At 41.7% G+C, this 12,064-nt stretch overlaps 1 protein-coding gene across 1 annotated transcript in view; it reads right to left on the bottom strand.

Moving 5' to 3' along the window:
• Positions 1 to 24: 24 nt before the first annotated feature.
• Positions 25 to 12,064, bottom strand: part of pcsk5a (proprotein convertase subtilisin/kexin type 5a) — a 40,564-nt gene continuing 28,524 nt past the window's right edge. Inside the window, exons 31-37 of the mRNA XM_026173484.1 lie at positions 11,711 to 11,953; positions 9,805 to 10,041; positions 9,492 to 9,669; positions 8,730 to 8,947; positions 4,746 to 4,846; positions 4,157 to 4,355; positions 25 to 1,059 (exon numbers count right to left, since the gene is read on the bottom strand). Of these exons, the coding sequence (XP_026029269.1) occupies positions 587 to 1,059; positions 4,157 to 4,355; positions 4,746 to 4,846; positions 8,730 to 8,947; positions 9,492 to 9,669; positions 9,805 to 10,041; positions 11,711 to 11,953 (1,649 nt within the window). The 3' untranslated portion in view covers positions 25 to 586. The remainder of the gene's footprint in view (positions 1,060 to 4,156; positions 4,356 to 4,745; positions 4,847 to 8,729; positions 8,948 to 9,491; positions 9,670 to 9,804; positions 10,042 to 11,710; positions 11,954 to 12,064) is intronic.

The following is a 12,064-nucleotide window of genomic DNA, read 5'->3' as shown; positions in this document are numbered from 1 at the left end:
ACAAATCAGCCACTTTCAACCTGGTGAAGTCACGAGTTGCTCTTTATTCTTAATGGATTTGTTTGCAAAACTTTATTTGAACAGAATAACCAGGATAACACATACTCAAATTAAATATCAACAACAATAAGCACATGGGTAAAAGAGAAAAACAAACATAAACAGGGTGATTAATCAAATTTTAAACCCCAATCCAACACAATTATACATGGTAATATGATCAATGAAACCATCACAACAAGTAAACTGCCACGATGAAATGTTAAAGATACGCAGAAATCTTCGTGCTACAAACCGGGTGTGGCGAATAAAGCTTAATTTTGTTAATTTTATTTTTAAAAAAAGGAAGTTTGGGAGTGTTAAATACATTTTACTGTTTTTAAATGCAACACATTTCATTGTGTGAATGCAGTTATAAAAACAGAGCTCATTATGAACAGCATCTCATGTTTCATTTGGTCAGGCTCATTCAGTAAAGGATAAATGACTCTGTCCCTCGGGGGAAGGGGGAGACAAACAGCACTGGGGAAGAAACGAAGAAGGAAAGAATTGCAAAAGAAATCTTATGAGATGGAAAGCATCACGTTCACCGGAACGTGTAGCTTTCATCGTCGTACTCCAGCTCGTCCTCGTTGTCCTCTCCCAGCTGTCCGTATCGGAACTTCCTGTACACTGTGCCATCCTGACCCATGTAAACAATGTCCTCATCTTCATCATCGTCGTCATCATTGTCATCATCCTTATTCCCTGAGCGACGTTCACTGAGGTCGACCAGCTGGGACTCCTGAAATCGGCCGCCAGAGGAGCCGGCTCTGCCGCTGTAAGAAGAAGCAGAGCTGTAGCCGCCTCCGTATCCCCCACCGGAGCCCAGCTTTTCATAGCCGCGGGGAGGGATGTCTGAGCGCACGTTTTTCAAGCGGGAATGTCTGATAAGGACAATGACGGTGACCAGAACCAGCACCAGCAGGACGCAGGCTATAATGAAGACTGTCAGGTTACCTCTGGCCTCCTCTTCCTCCTCATTCCTGAATGCCAAGTTGGTGCTGAGAATGCACTCACCTGGAAAGAAAACAGAAGTTTAGACACTGATACAAAAAGTAACTGTGGTACCTGAACAGGAGCTTTAATGATAATAAAACTGAAAGGGCAGTCAACAGATTTTGTGCAGGCAGTGAAATTTCCTTGGAATGAAAAGTACCATGAATGTCTTTAGTGGCTCTGGAGGGAGCTTTTCAAAATCTGAAACAAAATGTGAAATATGAAAGCTTTTGTAGGTGCTCCTGGTTTCCAAAAGTAAAAAAATGTGATATTCACTGTGAACTTTTCTACAGTTTGAATCAAAGTGAAGCTCTGTTGGTTGGAAACACTGGTGGAAAAAGGTTAACAAGCCCATCAGAAAATACCCTTCTCTGTAAAGAAAAGCCAACGGAGAAGCTTGTGTTTGTAAAACTTGGTTTCATGGGAAGAAAAAACAATACCAGAGAAAAATATTTGGAGTAAATTATGCCCCACTCTTTTGCTTATAATGGCAGCAACAAAGGATTGAATTTACTACCAATCTGTCTACATTCATATTTGGAGCTACCTGCCATGCCAGAATTACAGAAAATATAATGTTACTGAAATAACTTCATAAAACTCATAGTCAGAGCTGGTCTACTAAATTTTCAGCAGAAAATGCTGTTTCTGTTTCAGCAGCGTTAAAGATAATGGTTCAATTAAATGCAGATTTTACAGTTAAATCCATAATTTGTTTGGTTTGTTAGGACTATTTTTGCAGTTTTGCCGTTGTAATATTAAAAATGAGGCCCATATAGGGCTGGGCGATATATCGAGGTTTTAAAAAATATCGATATATTTTCATATGTGACAATATCGTTTATATCGATATAGTATATGTTACGTTATAATTATAACTTGTGGAGCCGCAAGTTTGCCTGTCTTTCGTCCACTTTTGTCTCTATGCAACGTTACTGGGCCTTGCGTCTCCCCCTCCCCCATCGCTTCACCTGCAGGCAACGACAAGATGGACACGGCAAATCTCCGTTAACGAGTTACCGCGGATCACCCCGTGCGTGGGGCTGGACGGCGTCAACGTGTTAGCGAGCTAACCGCGCTAACGACATGCATGGCCTAAAATCCTTTCATTTTCTCCAAAATCAATAGTGCGCCTTTTGTATGAATTCTGGTTGTGCTTACTGACCGCGAACCGATTTTATGTGGAACACAGCGCTCAGCAATCTGTCAAGAAATGTTCTAGTTCAACTTTGGTAAGCTACGGAGCTGCACCGCTTGATGGATTGTCGGAGTATTACGGCTACCGTAGTCCGGAGCCTCGCGGAGTGATACGTACTGTGCTTCAACGTAATATTACCGTATTTTGTGTGTATAAGCACCATAAATGGCACCTGTTAAGAGACATGATTACGAAGCAGAGTTCAAACTCCAGGCTGTCAGTCACGCAGTACAAGTTGGGAACAGAGCAGCTGTGAAATCTGTCTTTGTTATTATGCTCAGCGTCTTTTAGTTTACATTTTGACTGCACAATTGTGAGCTTTTTGTTATGCACAAAAACAACATTGTTTTCTTTTATTTATGGAGCATTATTATTTAATAAATGCTGATAATTTATTTTTGAGTAATTTCTTCACGTACATCTGTGCTGTATGTTAATAAAAGTGCCTGTGTGACATCTGGGACACAGCTTTGACTAAGAACTCTCTTTTTGTTCTTACCTTATGGCTTAAAAAAAATATCGAGATATATATCATATATCGCCATCCAGCTAAAAAATATCGAGATGTGAATTTTGGGTCATATCGCCCAGCCCTAGGCCCATGGCAAGTGAACGAGCTCATAATTAAGCTGAAAAACACAAATAAAAAACTACAAGTAGGCAAATCAACAATATTGTGCAATCTTAAAAAGCAGAGGTATTGGCCAGCTCCGCAACACCAAATAGCCTGAAATATCACAGACGACAACTAAAGAGATGGTGACAGAGTTATTTCCATGGTTAAGAAAATCATGTTCACAACAGCTAAGCTATTTAAGAACACTCTGGGAGTTAGGCATAACAGAGGTTTTACAACAAGGTGGAAACAACTGGTTACACTCAAGAACAAAAAGGCCAGTTTAGACATCTAAAAGAGGCTACAAAATCTGGAGAAACAGCTTATGATCCAAAGCATATGACATTACCTGTCAACGGAAAAATTATGGCATGGGCATGTTTGGCTGCTAGTGGGAACGGGCCACTAGTGTTTATAAGTGATCAGGCAATCAGGATGAATTGTGAAGTGTACAGGGCTGTAGTCTCTGCTTAGATTCAGGCAAGTGTTGGGCAGTGCTTCTCAGCGCAACTAGATAATGAACCAAAGCATACTGCAAAAGCAACCCAAGAGTTTCTCAAAGCAACAAAACGGGATATTCTTCAATGAGCAAAACACTGATCTGATCTCAGCCCAAGCTTTTCAGTTATTAAACACAAAACTGAAATTACAAATAAATATGTCTTTTATTGACCTAATAGTAATATAAGCAGAGGAAAAAACAATTCTGCAACCAATAGCTCCTCTTACTTAACAACTAAATGAAATAGCAACTCAGCTGCATTATGGGAAAAGTGTCCAACCTTTAACTGATCATTTCAAACCTGAGGATCTGAGGTCGTTATTTTAGGATCTCTCTTTTCTGGGGGACATTTTATAGACCAAGACATCAATCAACTGCTGTAATTTCAAAAAAAATAATTAAAAGATTGATCGCTAATGAAAAATGTAATTAACCACAACCTTTACTCGTCAAGAGATGTGATAAGTTTAATCTAAACATCTTCCCTCCCTACCTGTAAGACTTTATTAGTTTAACTCTTTCCCCCAAGAGGACCGCCTCTGTACCCACCCCAATATATCAATAACAACCATTAAATAGGTTCTGGGTTCTTCCTCAGCAGGCGGTGTAGGAAGAGATCATTCTCACTAACTTCTGATGCACAGTTCCCATTCCCAGTTGTTTTATTCTGGAAGCAGGCGTGAAATATGACACAAACTGCTCACATTCTAGCAGACGTGCAAGGGAAGAAAGAGTTAAGGAAGAAAATTACAACCTGAACACAATGATAACTCTCAGCATACAAGATAGAAGTTCAGCCTACCCCGTGTCTCTGTGCAGTTACAACAGTCTTGCTGCTGGGTTTTGGTGTCTTCCTCTTCATCTTCGTGGTGGCAACAAAGTAGACAGCGCCCTCCAGCCTCTAAAATAGCCTGAGCAGAACACACTGTGCAGTTGGACGGACCGGGTCCCCGACACTCCAGGCAGGAACTATCACAGTCTTCACACGAGTGGCTTGAACCCTGATGAAGGACAGGGGTGACTCAGAGCTACAGCATTTTTGCATCATAACTACTGATTCTTTGCTTCCAAAAGTTTTTTTTAAAATGCTGAATAAAAGCGCAACCAGCCTCTCAGCACAGTCAATTAACATTCATCTACCTGTCCAACAATTTCAATCAACAGCTTCACAGCATGAGCTGCGAGGTTTATTTAGAAATTGTGACACAGTAATAATTTTCGCTGTGATGTTTGAGATTTCTCCTGGTGCAGTAATAACCCAGTCTGAATTACATTATGTGATACCTGGGGCCAAAGCATTCAAAGTAATTATTTTGCTGAACGACATGTACTTGTGTTTTTTTAATTTTTTAATGAAAAGTTAATATTTGTGAAATTAAAAATGCTGGTACCTTTATTATGGGATGCTGGCCTTTATCGCATATGGACTCACACCTGCCATATGACAGCAGGTAACCAGGGTAGCAGGAGTCACAGGACTCGGGAAGTTTTCCTGTAGGTACATGACAATGTAAAGGGTTAGCCTGATGATTTTCTGTGTTTTTATTACTGTCAAAAAAATGCTTAAAATGCTGTGTCAAACTTTTAATATCACCAGCCACCTTCTTTAATTTAACTTAAAGTTCAAATGTTTGCATTATTCTTTTATAAACAATTTAATCCAGGTACTCAAGGTTGAAGTAGCAAAAACTGCACTCACAGTGGTGTAAAAAAGGGTTTGCCCCCTTCTAAACCTACACGGCGCTGTGTGAAACAATGAGTTCATTTTCAGTTTCTGAAAATAAACTATGTTTCCACACCCAGGCCTGATTACTGCCACAGCTGTTCATCAAGAAATCACTAAATTAGGACCTGGTTGACAAAGTGGAGCAGATCAGAAGATTCTCAAAAGCCGGACATCATGCCGTTTGGCTGGCCCATTAAAATCACTCCACGAGCACAGCAACAACTCATTCAAGAGGTCACAAAAGATCCCAGAACACCATCTACAGAACTGCAGGGCTCACATGACTAAGGTCAGGGTTCATGGCTCCATCATATGAAAGAGACCTGGCTTAAATGGCCTGCACTGCACAGTTCAAAGACAAAAACCACTACTGAGCAAAAGGAATATAAGGGATTGTCTCTTTTGTGCCAGAAAACATCCTGATGATCCCCAAGACTTTTGGGAAAATACTCTGTGGACCTCCAAAAGTTGATTCTGTTCATCTAGACGTGGCGTTTTCAGTGGGAGAAACATTTTGTCACTCATCCAAGTGACTTCTTCAGCCTCAGCTGACTGCAGGTTTCCCCAATCTTATAAACAGTACATTTGCATAATGAGTGAAACCAGCACCACTGAAGGAACAATGGGCTGGTTGATCAACAACCACTGATCAATGGCCATGAGTACCATTCACAGAGAGCTGTGGAATGGCTGCAATCACAGCATTGTAAGATGGTGACAGATGTACCCTTAGGCCCTCTCCTCGATCCAGAGATGGTCTTTACCTTTTCACGTAAATGGCCTCCTTGACTCCGCACTCAAACCAGCTTTCCTCCCTGTCCAGGATGTGTACATCCTCATCCTTGAAAGAGTGTCCACTGGCCTGTAGGTGTAAATAGACCACAGAGTCCTGGCCTGACGAGATAGCTCTTCTGTGTTGTGCCATCCGCTTCGCCAGAGGTTGTTTGGTTTCCCTGATGTATGAATCCTGGCAATCCTCCTGGCACTTAACAGCGTACACTATGTTACTCTGTTTGTGTCGGGGGACCCGATCCTTGGGGTGGACCAGTTTTTGGCGCAGCGTGTTTTGGGGTTTAAAAGCCACAGAGACTTGGTGTTTAGAAAAAATGCATCTCAAATGCTCCGATACTCCTGACACGTACGGGATCACTACAGGTTTTCGCTTGGGCAGCAGTTGTCCTTCTCTCCTGGATCGGCTGGAGCTTTCTTTAGGCGCCTTCCCAGCTTTGACAAAAGACCAGCTGGGATAACCACATTTACTCAGGGCCTTCTTGATGTGATGTTCTGGTGTGTCTGTGGGGATGGTGTTTGCTCTGTGCTGTAGCTTAAATACTGATCCGTATGTGTAGGTTTACGGTACACAACAGCTTTTAAATGTCCCCCATTACTGATGGAAATCTCACAGTCTAAGAAGGCTAACCTGCCACTTTTCATATCCTCCCTGGTGAATTTGATGTGTCGGTCCACCGAGTTAATGTGATCCGTGAATTGCGGTAGGTCCTGAGATTTGATTTTCACCCAGGTGTCATCCACATATCTGAACCAATGACTTGGTGGTGTTCCAGGGTAGGATAGCAAAGCCCTCTTTTCCACTTCTTCCATGTACAAATTGGCCAAATGGGTGAAACTGGGGAGCCCATGGCACACCCATGTTTCTGCCTGTAGAACTGACCCTTGCATGTGAAGTAGGTGGAATGAAGACAGTTCCAAAAGCAAACACACTTGGTCGATGCTGAGACTGGTCCTGTTGTTGAGGTTGGGGTCATCCTGTAATCTCTTACACTCTGTGGACCGACAAGACAAAAATTGAACTTTTTGGAAGGTGTGTGTCCCATTCAGGTGGGGCACTTGCTATGGCATGACTTTTAAAAAACCCTGCTCGAAAACCCTCCAGCGTGGCTGAATTACGACAATCCTGCAAAGATGAGTGCGGCAAAATTCGTGCACAGCAGTCACTTGTGGTCTACGTAGGTTTGGAATGTTTCCCTTAATAATAAACACCTTATTTGTTAACTGCATTTTGTGTCTTTTTTTGATCTTAAACATTTAAGTGTGACAAACATAAAAAGAAAACAGGAAGGGGGCAGACACTTTTTCACACCACTGTAACTGAATGGCTGCTAATGGCTGGTTTAAGCTGTCCTTTACAGTTTTAAAAAGCATGTTTACAAATTGGCACAAAAATGTTTTTGGCCTTTCTTTTTCACAGCTGTGAGGTGTGTGAGCAGAGTGTGATTTGCATGGTGGGAGTATAAAGAAAAATATAAAAATTCCTCCTCCCCTTCTGATTTTAGTGCTGAATCTTGAAACTGCCTACAGCGCAAAAAACAATCAAATCAGAAACTGACTTTCACTCTCAGCAGTCGTGTTCCTGTGACAGAAAAGATGACACAGCGTAGGGCGAACGATCTGAGCCATTTCTGAGCCAAGCAACTTTTCAGTAAGGTGCCAAGCACTGAGTGAAAACTACCATTAACAAAATAAAAAAGAAATGATTCGGAGTGTCATGTTTTACAGGAGACTCACCCCCCCAAAGGAAAAAAAAAACTACTACAGCTTCTTATTTAAAATGCTACACTGCAGTTATGCACCAAGGCTGGATGATTCACTCATTGAATCAATCACAGTTAAAACTTTGGTCCATGATGTTGTGAGAATTATTCACTCTCAAACTCGCGAGGGTTAATTATGGCACGTTATTATGTTTATAACAGGGATGTCAAAACAGTTTTTCATTGTCGGCCACATACAGCCCACTCTGATGTTAAGGAGACTGGACCAGTGAAGCTCTCCTTTCTGTCAGTGTAAAGAAGAAGTATATATTTAATCCCCGAGAGAGCATAATTTAAACTGTGTAGTCATTTAATTGTAATCAAAGCTGCTAAGCTTGTGACAATACAGTTAAAAGTCCAAAATGTATACCTTCCGGCTTTCAAAAGCCAGTCAGTGGGCTGGATTAGAGTCTTTGCCTGGCTGATTCTGCCACCTGGGCCTTATTTTTGACACACATACACTAACTGCAGTAGTAAATAATTCATAGTTTAACAGGCTTCATAGTATATATGGCAACACTGGTTTCTTTACATTTTTTTACTTTATTTTTTATCATCTCACTCATTAAAAGTGATATATGATATCATTTTTAGTGGGCAGCATTTACATAGATGCTAATTACTCCTCACATTTGCTTATTGAAGTAGAGTGTCCTCTGTTGCATTTTAATGTAATTAAGTGACAAATACCATCACCTGCTGTGCAGTTAATTGTACTATTAACAAGAAGTCTGTGCTTCAGTTGTGGTGAATAAAATTCTAACATTTTATTTGTAGTCAGATTAAAAAGCAGGTGTCTGTGTCTGTGGGTGCAGCTTGCTAACCACTGCTTAAATAAACAGGTGATGTCTGGGTGGCTTTACATCTTTAATGTACAGTCTGTGATCTACAGTACTATACATCTGTCTGTAACATTTTTAATGTTACTTTCACCACATTTCATAGTCTCCAATGATTATATAGCTATTGACATGGAGAAAAAATAGTATAATCAAAATATTATGAGTGTGTGTGTGTGTGTGTGTGTGTGTGTGTGTGTGTGTGTGTGTGTGTGTGTGTGTGTATGCAATACATGAAGCTTTTCCTGACACTTGTACCTGAGCAGGTTCTGCAGCTGGCGTGGCAGTGCTCGCAGGTCCTGTGCACAGTGTCATGGTAGTATCCTTGAGGGCATGAGGCGAGACAACGGCCTTGTTTCCGCAAATAAATGAGGCCCGGAGCGCAGCTCAGGCAGCCGTTCTCCTCATCGCTAATACACTCACCACAACTGGGGTCACACTTTTCACACATTCTTGAGGCAGTGTTTCCATAGTGACTAGAGGATGGACAGATGGTCAAAAGTTATCACAGACTGCATTCAATTAAAAGAAATGAGATTAGAGCTTTGCTATTCCTCAAAGGAAATATCTTTACTCAGACTCACATTTAGCCATAGACATCTATAAATACTAACGTAATAGAGTAGAAAAAGAAAACAAATATTACTCTTGCATTGCTAGGCAATGCTGCATTGTCTGCATGCTGGTCTGTACAGTCTTTATATCCTGTTTGTGTTTTCTGAGTGAGTATTTAGCTGCATATCAGTTTAACGGTACATTAATTTGACTCCTAATCACCGCCTACTCCCTCAAAAATAAAGTATTATTAGCCTTTTATAGGCTATTTAAATGTCTGACCAAATTAGCTTGTACCTCCATATTGCACCCTGTCCATGTAATTAAAGAGCAACGGTTCAGTGTCCGTAACCTATTTGTGTGAATATGCTGATCTTTTTTCGTTAACGGCTACACTGTCTAACTGCATTTAATGTGATAATATGATGGATGAGCAGCAGAAGGACGGGGGGCAGGTTAAACTACCTGTGCTGGCAGGTCTCCACGCATTCTTTGCCCTCTCGAAATAGGTGGGCTTTACATGTGAGGCACTCGTGGTTGTGCTTTCCAACACAGGACTTACAAGAAGCGTGGCAGGGTTCGCATTTCTGCCCAGACTCCTGCTCGTAGTAGCCTGTTGGGCATTGATCCACACAGGTGCCATCTGTACCAACAAACACACGATCACGGGGGCTAAGCAAACATCGCAGATGCCTGACAAGCTTTCCAGGACACACAGCCTTGAGAGAAATCACTAGCTCTACCAAAAAAAAGAAGAAAAAAAAAGAACTCGACTCACTGAGCAGGAGATGTCTTGGGTTGCAGCTCAGGCAGTGGGTTTTGCCAGGACCCGAACACCTGTAGCAGTATTTGTGACACGGATGGCATTCCCCGTGCTGGTCTATGTACTGGTGAGGCGAGCACTTACTGGCTGATGGAATGCACTGGCTGTTACCATCCAGCATCTGACCCTCTCTGCAGCTGGTGCAGGAGCTAGCATGAGGTCCAAAGCACGTGAGACATGATGTATTGCAGTCTGGAAACAGAATTAGGAAGTAATTTAGTAGGATAGTATCAATGTTCCATCTCGACTTGATATCTATATCATTTTAATATAGTTTGACACCAAACTATAATCATATTAGGCAGAAGAATAAAAAAAAAATACCATGCCAGGACTAAGTGCCAAAATATGTTTTACAAGTAAAAGTCCTGCAATGACAATGTTATATAATGTTTTACTTAAGCGTGTCTTTCCATACAGACTCAGACAAATCTGAAAAGGTTCCCCACCTCAGAATGAGATTATTTAATAAAATAACCTTATTTTAACCTTATATACATACATTAAGCCATGTATTGTACTATATATATATATATATATATATATATATATGAAAAATACTGTAAATTTTTCTAAAATACAAGACCTTAGGAACTGCAGAGAGAATAGAGAGAAAACCCCAACAATCAGATGACCCTCTATGTACAAGCAGTTAGTGGCGACAGTGGGAAAGAAAAACTCCCTTTTAACAGAAAGAAACCTCAGAACCAGGCTCAGGGAGGGGCTGCCATCTGCAGAGGCAGAAGAAGCTTGGAGCTTGAGTTTGGGAGACAAATACTCTCTCTCTTTTTAAATTATGAGTAAAATGTTGCTCTTTTGTTTATTTCTCTTTTGATAAAGCTCAGAGTTATAGATCAGATGACCCTGAACCGTCCTTGAGTCTTCTCTCCTCATCTATTTGCATGCCACTGTTCTTTGTTTTTCTCTCTTGTGAAGTTCTGCTAAAGTCTGTTTGTTGTTTATCATCTCTCTGTGCTCTTCTCTCCTCTCTTCCCTTTCCCCTTCCCCCCCCCCCCCCCCCCCCTCCAGCCGGTCACAGCAGATGGCCACCCTCCCACCCTGAGCTTGGTGCTGCTGGAGGTTTCTTCCTTTTAAAGGGACTTTTTTTTTGTTTTGTTTTTCGCCCGTCTGCCACCAAGTGCTTGCTGAAGGGGGGATTATTGGATCATTGGGTTTCTATCTATAACGCTGTTATCTTTATACTTAAAATACAGAGTGCCTTTAGATGACTAATGTCATTTAAGCTGATCTGGTGCTCTGTACATTTCATTAAATATAATGGTTTCCACATATTTGGTTCTCAAGCTACAGGATGACCCTTGAAAACATTTTCAGCAACAAAATTAAACTCTGTCCATTTCACCGCACAGCAGACACAGGTACATGCAAGTGGATGCATTTCCGTTGGCAGCTACTTTAAGCAGCAACAAAAGAGGGCATCGCCTACAACATTTTTGCACTTCTGTGTTTTTGAATAGCAAAATCAGAGCGGTGTGTCTTTCTCGAGGGAACTGTCTTTGGCATCTCTCTGCTGTTTTCAAGGTTTGACAGCTGCCTGTTAACCATCTCAGAAGCGCTGCTATTTCAGTCGGGAAACACGCTCAGGCATAGCAGAGAATATAATTGAGAAAATGTATGAAGGGCGCTCTACAGGACAGAAAACACAGCATCAACTTCAGGAGCGATGGGGTTGTCTTTGTCATGCTTTGAACGACTGACGGTCAGAGTGTATAAGAAGAAATAAAAACATAAAGGGGCACGACTTTATGCTGCTGAGGGGAGTCGATCAAATCAAATCAGTCCTGCTCACAAAAAACAAGACAGACGATTTGTGTTTTCTGCTGTGTGATAAATGTCGTACCTTTACAGTCTCCTGTTATACCATCCATAAAGGTATGGGAGGGACACGCTCCAAGACACGCCCCGTTGTGCAGGGTGGCCTCTGCGTCCGTGCAGGCGTCACAGTCGTTGCTGTTTGGCCCGTCGCACAAAGCGCAGTCCAGGTGGCACTGCAAACACCTCCCTTGCTCTTTGTCCTCAAAGAACCTCTCCGGACAGTCCAGCATGCACAGGCCCTCGTGGAGAAAGTGATACTCCTCACAGCCTGTGCCAAGAACACTCGTAAATGCAGGAAGGATTTACTGCATGCATAAGGATCAGAGCCCTGTCATCAGTGCTGGATGTACTTTAACAGATTTTTTTTTTCAACATGTGA

This window comes from Astatotilapia calliptera, chromosome 7, assembly GCF_900246225.1.
Source record: "Astatotilapia calliptera chromosome 7, fAstCal1.2, whole genome shotgun sequence".
Taxonomy (NCBI): domain Eukaryota; kingdom Metazoa; phylum Chordata; class Actinopteri; order Cichliformes; family Cichlidae; genus Astatotilapia; species Astatotilapia calliptera.
This window is presented reverse-complemented; position numbering and strand designations above follow the sequence as displayed.